General features: G+C 41.8%; 1 protein-coding gene across 2 annotated transcripts; it reads left to right on the top strand.

Annotated features, from left to right (window-relative positions):
* The first annotated feature begins 696 nt into the window (after positions 1–696).
* On the top strand, positions 697–13,268 carry KDELR2 (KDEL endoplasmic reticulum protein retention receptor 2). Of its 2 annotated transcripts, none has more exons than XM_050905909.1 (5): positions 697–824; positions 7,651–7,751; positions 10,745–10,903; positions 11,973–12,225; positions 13,046–13,268. In XM_050905909.1, the coding sequence occupies exons 1-5, from the start codon at positions 734–736 to the stop codon at positions 13,078–13,080; spliced, it is 639 nt and encodes a 212-aa protein (XP_050761866.1). In that variant the 5' UTR covers positions 697–733; the 3' UTR covers positions 13,081–13,268. The 2 variants fall into 2 exon arrangements, with proteins under 2 accessions (XP_050761866.1, XP_050761867.1); XM_050905910.1 differs by lacking the exon at positions 697–824 and adding an exon at positions 7,443–7,456.
* Positions 13,269–14,279: the final 1,011 nt, after the last annotated feature.

The following is a 14,279-nucleotide window of genomic DNA, read 5'->3' as shown; positions in this document are numbered from 1 at the left end:
TAAACACGAATCAAGTCAATTGCTCGTTTTCACAAAAGATGACAATAGCTATTAAATATCAACTGCTCAACTAGCCAAATGTCTGATGGCCGAATTACACGGCGATTTCTCTCTCCCATTCATTCCGGGTACTCGTTTCACTGACAGGCATCTGCCCGGCGCTGGGGGCCGGGAGGTGCTGCCGGAGCGCCGCCCGCGCAGGAGTCGCTCCTGGCTGCACAACTCTGTTCTCTGCTTACCGCCAGTTAACAAAGAATCTCGAATTTATTCATCTGAAAGGGCTCCTGAAGAGTTTAAGGCAAAAAAGGGACCGTGGCCTACTCCGCCCTCGGTGCCGGACACCCCGCGCGGCACCCGAAGCGAAGACTTCGCTCCTCAGGGCCCGGCGGGGGGACAGGCCCCGCCGACACTGGGCCCAGCCCGGGCCGCTCCCCTCTCAGGGCCGGGAGCAGGAGGGCTGAGGGCGGCCGGAGCGTTCTGTGTGTCCCCCGACCCGCCCCGGGCGGACGGCACGGAGCCCGCCTCAGGGACAACGACTCCGCCACCCTCCTCGGGAGGCGACGCGGGGAGGCCCCGGCGGCGGGGGGGCGGAGCCGCTCCCTCCCGTTTCCCAGTGTGCACCGGGCGCGGTGGCTGGCTGGCCACGTCCCCGGGCCACGTCGCTCGGTGCCCGCTGAGCTTACGCCATCTTCGCTCCCCGGCTCCGGGCTGCGCTGCCGCCTCTGCCGCCGCCATGAACATCTTCCGCCTCACCGGGGACTTGTCCCACCTGGCGGCCATCATCATCCTGCTGCTCAAGATCTGGAAGAGCCGCTCCTGCGCGGGTACGTGCGGAAGGCCGCTGGGCGGGCGAGGTGGAGGGCGGTGGGGCCGGCCGGGCTACTCTGGGCCGCGGTGCCTGAGGAGAGCCTCGCTGGGGGCCGGCCGCGATCGCCGCCTTCCCGCCGCGGCGGGGGGGTGCTACGATCACCTCTGCCGCGCTTCAGGGAATGCTCCCTAAGGAGAGCTCAGCCGAGCCGGTGGGGGGGCTGGGGGGCAGCGCGGGGGGGGGGTCCCGCCTGCCCCACTTGCCCGGGAGGCGGCTGTGGTAAAGCGGGGAGAGGCGGGGGAGGGGGGATTGTGCCCCCCTGAGGCGCGCCCTGAACGCCCGCAGGGCGGGAGGGCAGAACTCGCCCCGGGCAGGTGAAGAGGGACGATCGCTCCCCTCAGAGCAGGGGGGAGGAGGCTCAGCCCTCGTCCTGACCGACCTTCCTCCTAACTCAGCCTCTTCCAAAACCAGGGTGTGGGGAAGCGGGTGGGCAGCCGGGGGGGAGGTGGGGGAAGCCGCATCCCCCCCTCCGGGGTGGGGGTGCACTCGTGGGAGCTGCGATTCCGTTAAAGGTTTAGCGGTTGCCATTATTTGTACTTTAATCCCCGAGCACCACCGCCTCGGCTGTCCCCGGGAGGGTCGCTCCTTCCTTATGTAACTGCCCGCGGCGAGGGAATGAATGGGGAGGCAGGTTTGGAGGAGGGGAGGGAGGGAGGAATGCGTCCCCCGTGGGGCGGGCAGCCTCCCTCCCCTCCCCGCGCCCCGCCGCTATCGGGGAAGGAGACGGAGCTTATTTTCTCGCTTTTCCTGACAGTGCACAGCCTTCCCTCTGCGTGTTTACTTGGCAGCTTTAAGCGCCGCTCTGGTGCGTGAAAGCTGGTTTTGGTGCAGCGTTGGGAGTAGCTGACTTGCAGTTTGCAGATCCTGAAGTTTCCCTCGCTCTCTCCTTTTCCCTCCGCGCACTGGTTTGCATTCGCGTCTGACTAACGCGCCCTCTTCTTCCCTTTTGTTTTCCGCTCTCGCTGCGGGAAGAATTAAACTGTGATTCGTGCCGTTTATAAGGCTTCTGGGGTGTTTTCTTGTTTGCATGACCAGCTGCAGTAGGAAGCTGTAGGAGAGAGGTTCCAGGCTGGAGTGAATAGGCTTGCAGTCGAGATCCTGGCCTGGTCTGACGTGGCAGCGGGAGAGGTGTGGCGGGGAGGGAGCTGGGTCCCGGCCGCCCTCCGGGCTGGGCGCCGGGGAGAAGCCCCGCTCTTCTGCCAGCCCGGGTAGGAAACGCTTGTTCTTCCTCCCGTGTTTTGTACGTGCTTGCTCGAATTCCGTGATGTGGTTTGCTTTTTTTGCTTCTAGTGTATGGTGTGGTGGTTGGAGGGAATTGCAACTGCAATTATAACTGCAGCATAGCTGATTTCTTTCAGAAAACTAGGAGTTGTGATTCAAAGTGGGCATTTCAGTGCTCTGTGTATTACATGGATCAGGCCACCGGCTCTGGAAATACCGTTTTTGCCGTGGACCGGGGTTTGACTGTGAGCTTGACTTTGCCCTCTCTCTGGTGAGCTTCTCCTTCGTTAGTAAGAGTGATTATTCTTGAAATCGATTTGCCGTGTGTTGACATGAAATATCGTTCAAATACTGAGTTAACACTGTTGAACAGATGTATCTCTAAAGTCTTCAGTTAAGAGCGTGAAGAATTAGTTTAAGCTGCAACCTGAAAGAACTGAGAATGGGGAAATGAAAGAGATTTGCGCTACAGGTAAAAGGAGGTACAGGTTCTGTATTTTTTCATGTCAAGTCACTTTTTGCTAATCAGTTGAAAGTGCAAAAGAAAAAAAGTAGTAAATGAAGAGCTTTGGTTTTAAACACACTTAAAGTAAAAACTGTTTAACTTTACAAAAGAGCTCAAGCAAATGACTCCACGGTCCAAATGCCGTGGTAGCACAGAACTATTGTTTCTGAGGTCATGGAGTGCAAGAGCTCCTTCCTAATGAACTTTCCTGGCTCATGCTCTAGTGGATCAGGAATTCTGTCTGGATCTGGCAGGAGAGGGCCTGGCCTTCTCCAACTCTTCTGCACAGTTCTGTCCTCTGCCTTACTTGAGAAATGCACTCGAGATTACAAACAACAACAGAGTTGATGATCTAAAAACTAAGTATCTCTTGATGTCTGAAGAAGGAAGACGAGAAATCCTAGTGCAAGGCTAAAATTCAAATAGGGTTTTAGCCAAGAGATTCTTATGTGACCTTTGGACCTGAGGTTATTTACACAGTATAGTACAATGTAACCTAGTCGCATCTTTCTGCTTAAAAAGTGATCTGATGATGTTTTCCTTAAGTCAGTTGTGATTGAGGATCTCTGTTACTAGGAATTTATTCATAAGAAAGTAGACTCATACCAATCATTATCTTTGGTACTGCTTTCTCCAACACGGAAAAGTAAATGGGCCTGTATTACATAGGGCCCTCAAGTCTTCCCTTTACCAAATTAGCCAGTGTCCCTGAACACAAACATACATGCATGGCCTCTTTCAGTAGAAAACGTCTACTTCATTCATTTTCCTGAGCAAAAAAATGGGGATGCGTTTGTCTGGGATTGGTTTTTTTGGTGTCTTGCAGTTCTGCCTGAGTCCTTAGGAGTAAATCCAGATCCATGTTACTTCTATGAGATTAGTGTCTGAGGCCTAACAAGTTTGTCTAGAATGAGAAGAGCACCTCAAAGGAGCATGGGATTTTATTTTTGGGGCTCCATCCTGTTCCTTGTAGTGGTTTGTTGTTGTCAGTTGTGTTTTCTACTAATAAAAACTTCATACGTATATATTCACGTAAAATATGTTTGTAAAGTCGTACACAACAATAACCCCTAAATAGTTACCGGTTAATGTTGAGCAGCTGCTAAATGCCTCTTGTTAGTGGGCTTTCTGCGATTCCTTTACGTTGCATATTAGAGCAGTTTATAAATTAAATAAACTTATACCTCATGGTTATTGGTGACTAAGGAAATGCGGCCAACCAGCTGCCGCTTTAACTGTGCGCTTTTGAAGCAGTAGAAGCTTAGAATATAAATAAAGGCTTCTAACTGATTGCTAAACTGTAGGCTGTGATCCGTGAAGAGCTGGCAAACCACATGGTGCCGACTCCTCTCTTCTGGTTGCATCTGTGTGTGTCTGAGGCCTTTGTTCCAAGAGGAGCTCAGAGGCCTGTAAAAGCAGCTGGAAATGAGAGGGAGACAGCCCGTGTACCTCTGCTGCAACCTACTGTTTTCTGCAGACACATCAGTCCCTGTTTTCTTTCCTAAGAAGTGACTCCTCTAATTGAGGAAAATAGGTGAGGCTAGGATAATCTGCATTACGAAGCAGTCTGTGTTTTCAGTGTTTGACGAACTTTTTTTTTTCTTCCTAATTTAGTCAATACGTTAAAAAGAGAACAAGGGGAAAGCAAATCAAGTCATGATTTCAGAGCTGGCAGGGAAACAATTTTTTGCATGACTGGTTATTTGAGTTTCCAGAATTAGAATTTGAAAAAATGTTTGCCACTCCAAATAACAGCTCAAAAATAATTACTAGGAGCTGTGGAGAATGTAGCAGGTAACTCCATTATTGACTTCATGTCATAATTAGGAAATTCATGAGACTTGAAGAATCCTGTGCTTTCAAACATTGTCATGTTCAGACTGTATTTTCTGATCCATTCCAAGTCAAATTAGATTGTTTGCACTGTGAATTACTGCCTGAAAATTGATTTGCTTTTCTCAGTGTCATTTGTTAAGTGTTAAAGGTGACCTGCAGTTGCAAGGCTGTCAAATTATATGCTGAATACTCTAAAAAAGTAGTGTAGATAGTAAGTGTGTAATACTTTTGCTAGGTAACATAACTGTCTGTCATAATTTTGTTTATGTAGCTACTATGGACCAGATCATATGCTATGTTGAAGATTTTAGACAGTACTTTGCCATAGGCTGTTGCCAGTTTGTCTGTATTTTCTAAAAAAAAGTGCTGCTTTAGGTAGGTTTGGAATTTATTCTTTCTCTTTGAAGGAAAATTTTGCCTTTCTCAGTTGACAAATTTATGTTTAGAGTTAGGCTGGCTTTTTTTAATTGAAAGTACAGGGTTCATAATGTTAGTATTTTATTAGCAGAACCAAAGAAGTTGTGGTTCTGTGGCTGATGTGGACTTCATACTGAACAAAACTGCTTTTTTTATTAAATACTTCAAAAAGTCTGTGAAGTTTCCATGACAAAGTATGGACTGGCTTTCCTTAGAAAAACTTTCATTTGTAGATTTTATGGTTGTGATATGCAGTTCATAGTTAGTAAGCAGTGTACACACACTCCACAGGCAGGCCGACTGAATGCCTCTGCTGCTGTCTATCAGTCTTTACCTAACTCACAATAGCAAAATGAAGTTAATGAGAAAGTACAATTTCAGCTCTGCTGTCCTCCCTGGCTGCGAAAATCATCTGAGCTTTTGAATTAAAGTTTCATGCTAGCTTTTAGCCAAGCTAGAGTGCAGAAGTTAGGAGGATTTTTTCTATGTGTGAGGATGAAACAAAAATGAGAGGTTTGACTCTTCGAAATTGGAGCCCAGAGCTTGGGAAGAAGAAATAAAAATGTGTTTGTTTAGCTCAAGAACTAAGTAATGTTTATGGGAGTAAAAGGAAAGGGAGAAGGATGAGAATAACGGCAGCGTAGTCTCAGTATATTGCAGTTACCAACCATGAGCCAATGTCAGTGCTGTGGCAGGTACATTGATGTCTTTCCTAAAGTTTTGAAATGCATCAAATTCATACAGCAGAGTGCTTACCTGTTTCCTCCCCCTGTTTTTGCTAGTGGTATAGATCTTGCTTTCTCCCAGTTTGCCTGTCTCTCCATAGGTCTTTGGTTTAAACTTTGAACCTTGCCTAGTCTAGCCTACTTAACTTGAAAATTAGTTTAAACTTGGCTTTAGGATGTGTTTCAGGAACACTTGACTATTCTAAAGATTCAAAATTCAGTGTAAATACTGAAAGCCTTAATAAAAATTACAACTTTTGGGTTAGAGGGGGAGGTGAGGCTGGCAATGGCTTAGAGGAATTTGTCAAGTATATTACTTGTATTTATGTGACAGTACATCCAGATACAAATTTATAGCTATTATCAATAATTAATGTATCTTATATGCTTTTTTTGCTGTTTGCAGTTATTTACTAAAAGAAAATAGCATGGTAAATAATTTAATGTAACTATATGCTGTAGCGTGATGCTGTACTGTAATCTGTCCAGGTGGATGTCTTTGTCCTGTAGGTTTTGACCTTAGGACAGCATTGCTTCCTGAGAGGTTTTATTGGCATGAGAGCAGGATTCCATCAAGAGTTGTAATGTCAGCGAGCACATCTGGGATGCAACTGGGAGTGCTGCTTCAGCTGTCTTTGCAACATAGTTCTAGTTCAAGAAATGTCAAATGTATTTTTTCCCTAAACTTTGGGAAATGGTTGGTTTGTGATTTGGGGGGGGTGTTAATACTTACAGCTTTTGTTTTATAGTTTACAGTCCGCATAACTGTAGGTTTTGAGGCATTTGCTGTTTCCTGTACTACAGTTGCTTATGGGCAGTTGGGTTGTTCTGCAGGTAGTACATTAGGCTCACCTTGTAGACATTTCACATACGAAAGTTGCAAACAAAAACCCTTTTTAATTGTTACTGTTTCAGCCATTCCTGTACTTTATACATAAACATCAAGTCCCTTCATCTGGGGCAGCTTATTCAGTGTTTCTTAAGCCAGAGTGAAAAAGGAGTTCAATAACCATGGCGGATAGCCTTTCTTCTAATTGCTTTATGGCACTGTTAATAAAAGCCTTTCTTAGAAATATCTCTGTATAAAGGGACAAGGATTTTCAGCCTTGCATCATAACCCTCTCCTAGAGAATATTTTTCCCTCTTGTTATTTGAACAATATTTGCATGTTTAGCTGAACAGATTCAAATATTTTCACCCTGGATGACTGAAAACAAGAATAATTGGAATAACAAGATAGAGGTGCAGGCTAGGTTGTTTTATCCCCCTGCTGTGACGCACCACCACGTCAGTATTATGGCTCGATGCTTCACCTCGGTTTTCAGAAGCTTTTAGTGACTGATTGTGCAAAGCCTTTATGCTTCTAACTCTGCTCTACAGGCTAAAGTTAAGTACAAACACATGTTTTGATGTTGGGGCTTTCGCCTAAAATCAAAAGTTACTTTGAAGATGCAATGTAGATGTCTGTCATTTTAGCTCAGTTCTCTTTTTTTTTTTTATTTTGTTATAGTACATAGCAACATCTGTTTTTGACTGATAATTTTTTTTTTCCCCCACCATGTGGTCAATTAAGTTTCTGAATTGAATTGCCTTATGTTTTAAAATCAATTTATTCCTTTAAAATCATGTTATTGGTGCTAGCATACTTTCTGATTATCACTGGATCTGTAGTACCTATTGCCCTTGTACCTTTCCAGCTCTTCAGCATCTAAAGAATGTACTGAGGCGTATGACAGCACTGTGAGAATTGAAAGCTAATGCAGCCTTGCTGCGTAGTGCCTAATGCAGAACAGATAGTGTAATCTCCAAAAATATCACCTGCAAGCTATCTGCTGGGAGTAACTTCTAACTCTTGTGTAGTGCTAGCACCTCTTCCAGTACAAGGTAACTTGCATTCACACTACTGAGATATATGAACTTACAGTTCTGTTTGTACAGCTTGGAAGCCTGGATTTTGTCCTAATTTGTAACCAACTTGCTTAGAAATAAAGGGTATATCCTTTCTCATCCTTGGCATCAAGTGTTTTAAAGCACATCATCACTTTTTGAATAATTAATTATTTCCTTTATCACTTTAGGTATTTCTGGGAAAAGCCAGCTTCTGTTTGCACTGGTCTTCACTACCCGTTATCTGGACCTCTTCACTTCATTCATTTCATTGTATAACACATCTATGAAGGTAGAGTATACCGAAGAGTTAGAAAAGCTAGTAATGTTGCATGCAGAGTGCATAATTTCATTAATAAAAGCCTCTTTAAATGGCCCACTGCACAGTTACTACAGAATAAGTTCTAGACGGGCTTTGGATAAAGAATGTGGAAAATGGACTCAAAACCCTACTTTTTTCTACACTCTACATGCAATTTTTAAAAACTGTTTGTATGGGGACTGCGACGTTTAGAACAAATGCCATTTTGGTTATTGAAAATAAAAGCTTTTGGAAAAATGGTTTAGATATATTTTATTTCTCAACTGAGACATTAGAGCTTAAGTAAATCTCTTTTTATCCCCTACAAGGTAAATTAGTATTCAAAATGCATTGCCAGAATTGCAGCTAGTGTCTGGTCAGAGGCTGATCAAAAGTTGACAGCAGTATGCTTTTAGGAATGTAGCTTCCATCAGATTATACCCCGTTTGCTTGCCCACTGAATGTTAGCGAGCCAAAATTTGTTTTTGTTATTTCTTATTTATTCCTGCAATTTCTGGTGCTGATTACAAGAAAACAAAGCAGTAGACTGGGAGAGTGCAGCATGTTTGTGGCACCAGAGCAGACACCTTTTTAATCCAATTCCTTTATTCTTGGATTTTCTTGGTGCTCTTCAACTTTAGTTCAGAGGATAGTACAACTTTGCCAAGAGGAAAGACTAGATAGTCAATAATGCAAAACGTACTGAAGAATTAGGGGAATAATACTGTAAAATAAAATTTTAGATCTTAAACTCACTCACACTATTATCTTCTAACAAGTCAAGCGTCTTCTAACAAGTCAGACGTGTATGCTTAACTTTTAATATTAACAGTCTAGATGAAGAACTGTGGATTAAGTAAAATATTCTTGAAACACAAGCTTTTTTCCCTGTGTAATTTCTGAGAATGTTGAAAGCTACTGTTGGGTGCACCAAAGGAGCAGCTAGGTTTTTTTGCAGTTTATTTATTGGTTGTGATTCAGGGTCATGACCATGTCTTTGTTCTGCAGCCCTCCTACCCAGAAAAGGAATGAATATGGGAAATGACACTTGTGATACTCAACTTCATACTCAACTGAGTCTTTTCAAGAGTGGTCCTCTGTTCAAATGCAATATTAACTTGCAAAATGGAAGCCTATATTACAGTTTCAAAGGTGACTGCTTAGAGAGACTGTTAGATGTAATTGGCTTTTCAGCCCATTATTGTAGTGCCAAGACAAAGCTGCTTGAGTGTCCCAACACAGCTGCTTGTTCTATCTACATATATTTAGGAGTATATAACATTATACAGTTGGGGAGAACAGGAACTACTGTACAAATAAGCTTACCCAGAGCATAACTAGATGAACTTTCTAATCTGAGGAAAATGCTATAATTTGCAGCAAAAAAAGTTAATTTCTGTAGAGTTAGAATTTTCTTCAGTATTTTTAGAGAAATATTAATTAAACTACAGGTGCCAACTTTCTGTATTTGTCTGGCAGTGACCATCAGATATTTAGGAAAATGAGTTTCTTCTGTGTTCCAGGAATACACAAATCGGCAGTATCTGCCTTTCTTAATGACCTGCAGACTAATTTTTGTGATTTGTAGCATTCTGTATCTTACAGTTTCTTTTTCATGGTAACTGTATCTGAGTATTGGATGCATTTCTGCTGGTGCACTCTGCAGTCACTTTTCTACCATTCTTTTATTTTGGTATCTTTAAAAATGAAAACTTTTTGAGTGTCCCAAAACACGCTAGAATTCTTATGAAGAAATCTTTAATAAGGAGTTGGAGTTCATTCACACTTTCTTAGTGTCTTCTATGACCATACCAATTATGACTAGTTTACACCTGTAGTAGGAGTTCCCTGTATCTGATAGCCTGTCCTGTGGTCCTTTATCTCCAGTCGGCCGGGGTGCTAGTGTAGTAAAGAGTCTTTGGATTCTGAGCTCCTTAATATAGTATTCGTAGCATTTTGTATCTGTGAACAGCGCTTTTATTGAATAGTAGCATCTGCAAACAGTGGGTCTTTTAATCTGTTACTTTTCAGTTGTAAAGAACCTATATTTAATGTGGTAAATGGTTTGGAATATTTAATCTTTGTGATGAAACTGAGGCAGAAGCTAAATTATTGTCTAGTCTACTGTGCTGTCTTGTCTCCAGGACAATGTGAGCTCTGTCCTGATGGTGGCAGATTGACCTTTAGAAAGTCACGTATTCTCTCTGATTCTGTTTTCTCATTGGTAAAATAAGGCTATTTGCCTATTCCATCGGGAATAGCTATGAAGTCTACTGTACCATAACAATTAAAAATGGTAACGTTAGACATCAGTTGCAACTGAATTCTGGTTCAGTGCTTCTAGCAGTCTGTTAGTTTTGCAGGTTTTGTGGCCTATTGGTTGGTGGAGAACACTGTCCACTTGCCACTCTTCAGATTTTAGAGATGTTTAAAGGTCTAAATCAAATCAGCGTATTTGTGATACGTTAAATGGCTGAGTCCGAATGGGGCTTATTGAATAGGTTTTTAATTGCCACATGAGCCACACCACTCCCAGGCTTTTTGAATGTAAAAAGACCCCTTTCATCATTATTGCATGTATGCACATGCGTATTTTTAACGTAAATGTTTTGGGCCAGCGTACCTGCAGTAGCAGAAGGGGTATTCCTTCTCCAGTCGGTTCCTTAGTTCTATCTACTCAGGAAAGGGTCTTTAAAGAAACTTTGGACAGTGACTTCAACCAGAGGCAAGGTGATGCTTTTAAAGCAACAAAACCAGTAGAGCCCAGAGTCATTGGTTTTGAATTATTACTCTGCTGAGAAAAGTTAAATATCACCACATAGCCTGGAACTGCAAAAGCATGTAAACAAACAATACAAACAACCAAAAAAGACAGCACTTTTTCCTCTTAGTGCCTGGGAATATCTTTGTTCAGTGAGTTTGATCTAATCCTGCAACCTCTGTGGGTTGTTTTGCTTTTTGTTTTTGCTTTCCTTACTCTTTAGCTTATCTACATTGCTTGCTCGTATGCCACTGTGTATCTGATCTACATGAAATTCAAGGCTACCTATGATGGAAACCATGATACATTCAGAGTGGAGTTTCTGATAGTTCCTGTTGGTGGACTCTCATTTCTTGTCAATCATGACTTCTCTCCTCTGGAGGTGAGTTGATTGTGGGCAGGAGGTTATACTTTCTTCTCTAAAATATTTAGAACATGAAGATGAGCATTTTTAGGCTGATTGAGGAATGCTTGAAAGATGCCTATGTTTAGTAGGTCCAGGCTAATCCTGTTTCCTTAATGCATCTTTACAGTGTAGATTTCTGTGAAAATTTAAGGCTCTTCAGGAGACTAGCATTGTTATCAACATTGATTATTTTATTAAGCAGAAGACTGTCTTTTTCCCAGTACACTCTGATGGTTATATTAATTCAAAAGTATCCTTCCTTTTGTTATGTTTGTTAAAGAAATGCCCCAGAATTCAGTTTGTGAATAGTTGGTGCCACCTGGTGAAAACAAAAGGAATTATAATACTTCTTAAATTCTGTAGCGTTGCAAATGGTCTAGAGTATTAGAAAGAATTGCATTGTATTTTAAATGCAGCTATGTGTTTTCCTATCAGAAAAATTATATTAAAAATGTAATTACAGAGAGTTCAAACAGGTAATTTTTCCCATGAAATAGAGAATAACTTTAGATGCTTATTTTAAGTGGACTGAGCTGCATTTTTATATTTATTAGAGTTAAATGATTTTATTAGAGTAACGGAATTTTAATTGCAACATTTTGAGACATTATTTTAAATTTTGTTCTGTATTAACTCATTCTTTAAACCAATAGAATTAAAAAGTTGGAAGAACATGGGGAAAAAGGACTTCATCTTCCCTGCAGCTTTTCACAGCACCAGCTTTGTAAGCTGTATTTCATGGTACTGTGAATCCTGAACTGATGGATGCACATAAGTTTCCTCACGAGTAAACCTATGCCTGCCAGGTCACTAGACAGCTGGTTTGGAGAGTCTGTTGTCTGCCAAGAGTTGTTCCCTCGTACCGTCCCGTGGTTGATTATGAAGCTTTCACTTAGTTTTTCCTGCACCAAGGATAGCTTGCCAAAATACTGTAACTATTCATAACATTGTTAGAGAGTGAAAAGTCAAGCCAAGTCAAATATCTTCTGTGCTTCTGTTATCAGTAAGACAGTTGAATACACCTGTGGGTTTTTTTTCCTTTCAGATACTGTGGACCTTCTCCATCTATCTTGAATCAGTTGCTATTCTCCCTCAACTTTTTATGATCAGCAAAACTGGTGAAGCAGAGACGATCACTACTCACTATCTTTTCTTCTTGGGTCTGTACCGTGCCTTGTACTTAGTCAACTGGATTTGGCGCTACTATTTTGAGGGATTTTTTGACCTCATAGCTGTTGTTGCTGGTGTGGTCCAGACCGTTCTTTACTGTGACTTCTTCTATTTGTATGTTACAAAAGGTAAGTAGTGCCATAACTTCCAGCTTCAGGTTGTGGAATGTAGCAATTAACACGTTCATAGGGATCTGCTATATTGACATTAATAGGTTGTTAGTTCTGTGTGCAAATTATCACTGAAATCTCATTGATAGATTTATCAAGTACACCTTCTGCTAGTGTGGGGCATTTCTGAGGATTGTTTTTGAGTATGGATAGAATATAAATGTATAAATGGTCTGATGAACTTAATTGACAAATTTAAAATAAGTATGGCTAAATACATGTTGCTGTCGTCTTCTGTTGATAAGCACGATCCTCATGCTTCTCCTGATAACGTACACTGTTTTGTGCAGATTCCACGCTTACAGACGCTTTTCTCAGTGTTTTAAATACCTTAAGAGTCCAAAGGATTTTGGATGCTTCTGTTTATGCTAAGTGTAGAAGCAGTCATTTCTGCTGGGTGCATTAGTAATTCTGCCCATATTCACATTCCAGCTTCCATCATATAACTACAAAGCTATATGGGGCTGTGTTATTTTAGTCGTAAGTCTCTTAAGAAACCACAGTCATAGGCTAGTATGTCGTATGAGGATGAAATGTGAGAATTCCAGGGTGCCACAAGAGGGCAGGATTGGAATAGCTGTTAGTTCATCACAGTTTTAACCAGTATGTATTGAAGAGAGAGGGGCAAGCTTGGGAGGACTGTCTGCAGTGCACCCATTTTGTAACAAAGTGACTCTCTGCGATAGGTTTTGGGCCCTTTGAAGTTTTAACAGTGCGTGCTTCTCCTAGATCACATCTTTGCTTTGCTAACCGTTTTCTTTCCTACTTTTCCTTACAGTACTCAAGGGAAAGAAGCTCAGTTTGCCAGCGTAAGTGCCAAAAAAACCATCACCAGCATCTGTCCTTTTGGATGCTTGGACAGAACAATCCTTATCACAAGCAAAGGCGAAGATGCTTGAGACAGAAAGTCAGAAACACAGCTCTTTATAGTGCAGGTAGTCATCAGCGGCTCTGTAAGAACGGAGGAAAAACAACCAGCAGATTTCTGTTTGATGCATCTTGCCTTTATCTTTTTTATTACTATGTATAAAGATTTTTTACATAAAGAAACTTATACTGTATTAATAAATTCAGTGTATGGTTTCAATTGGAATAGTTCCAAAAGTGAGATTTTTGTGAGATTGTTTATGACCAGGAACAAGTGCAAACTTTTTTTTAATTTTCCAGAATTTCTTTGAAATGACTGATTTTTTTTTTCTTTTTTTTTTTTTTTCTTTTTGTGCACAGATATGTGCATCCTTGATGGATGGTAGTCATCTGTTCTTTCCCTTTGATTCAATTTTCATTCCACTATATTTATTTTTTTTCCAAAAGGTGAATATATGTCAACTCTGAATCTGAAACCACCAATGTTTGATGTGATGTGCTGGTGCCCGGTCTTTGTGCCATCTGCTGACATGGAGTTCCTTATTTAAAATAAATGTTGGTGCTAGAAGGGGAACAGTCACATTTTGTAGTTGTTCCCCTTCTAAAACAGGCTGCTGGCAAGAGGACAGTAAGGAAATCTCGAGGCCACGAGGATGGGCCCTTCCTGTTTTGCCATGATGTTTGGGAAGGTAATCCCAATAATGAAAGCACTTGGCAGCGCAGGTCGTGAAGGATAAGAGATGCGGTTGTTTTGCTTAGTGGCAAATGTTTGTGACTGTATTCTTTGTTCAGGAAAAGAAGGTTAAATACCTTGGATGTACAGCCCTGCTACACCGTTGCAGCTATAGAATGGGAGACTTGTGAGTTGTTCATTACAGTAATCTGTAGGTGATCATTTTAAACAACATCTACATTTTCTTTTTAATGAATGCTTTATAAGCAACTTCCATGTTCAGCTTCAAGTGGTTTTTGATGTCACTTTTGGACAATTAATTTTTTTTTATAAACTTTTCAAAATCAGCAGCACCAGTTACCATTCTTTATCCTTTAAATGATTCCCTTTTTTTACTGAGCTGTTGCATGATTTATCCTGTGTTACCATCCTCAATAAACACTTTATGAAATGGTGAAAATGTTTTTTTTTA

This window comes from Gymnogyps californianus, chromosome 15, assembly GCF_018139145.2.
Source record: "Gymnogyps californianus isolate 813 chromosome 15, ASM1813914v2, whole genome shotgun sequence".
NCBI classification, from domain to species: Eukaryota; Metazoa; Chordata; class Aves; order Accipitriformes; family Cathartidae; genus Gymnogyps; species Gymnogyps californianus.
The sequence above is the reverse complement of the archived record's forward strand: the minus strand, read 5'-3'. Positions and strand labels throughout refer to the sequence as shown.

Coding starts and splice junctions, on each gene's coding strand:
- KDELR2 (XM_050905909.1), top strand. CDS start 734: ATGAACATCTTCCGCCTCACCGGGGACTTGTCCCACCTGGCGGCCATC. Junction 825..7,650: donor GAAGAGCCGCTCCTGCGCGG/GTACGTGCGGAA, acceptor TTATCACTTTAG/GTATTTCTGGGAAAAGCCAG. Junction 12,226..13,045: donor CTATTTGTATGTTACAAAAG/GTAAGTAGTGCC, acceptor TTTTCCTTACAG/TACTCAAGGGAAAGAAGCTC.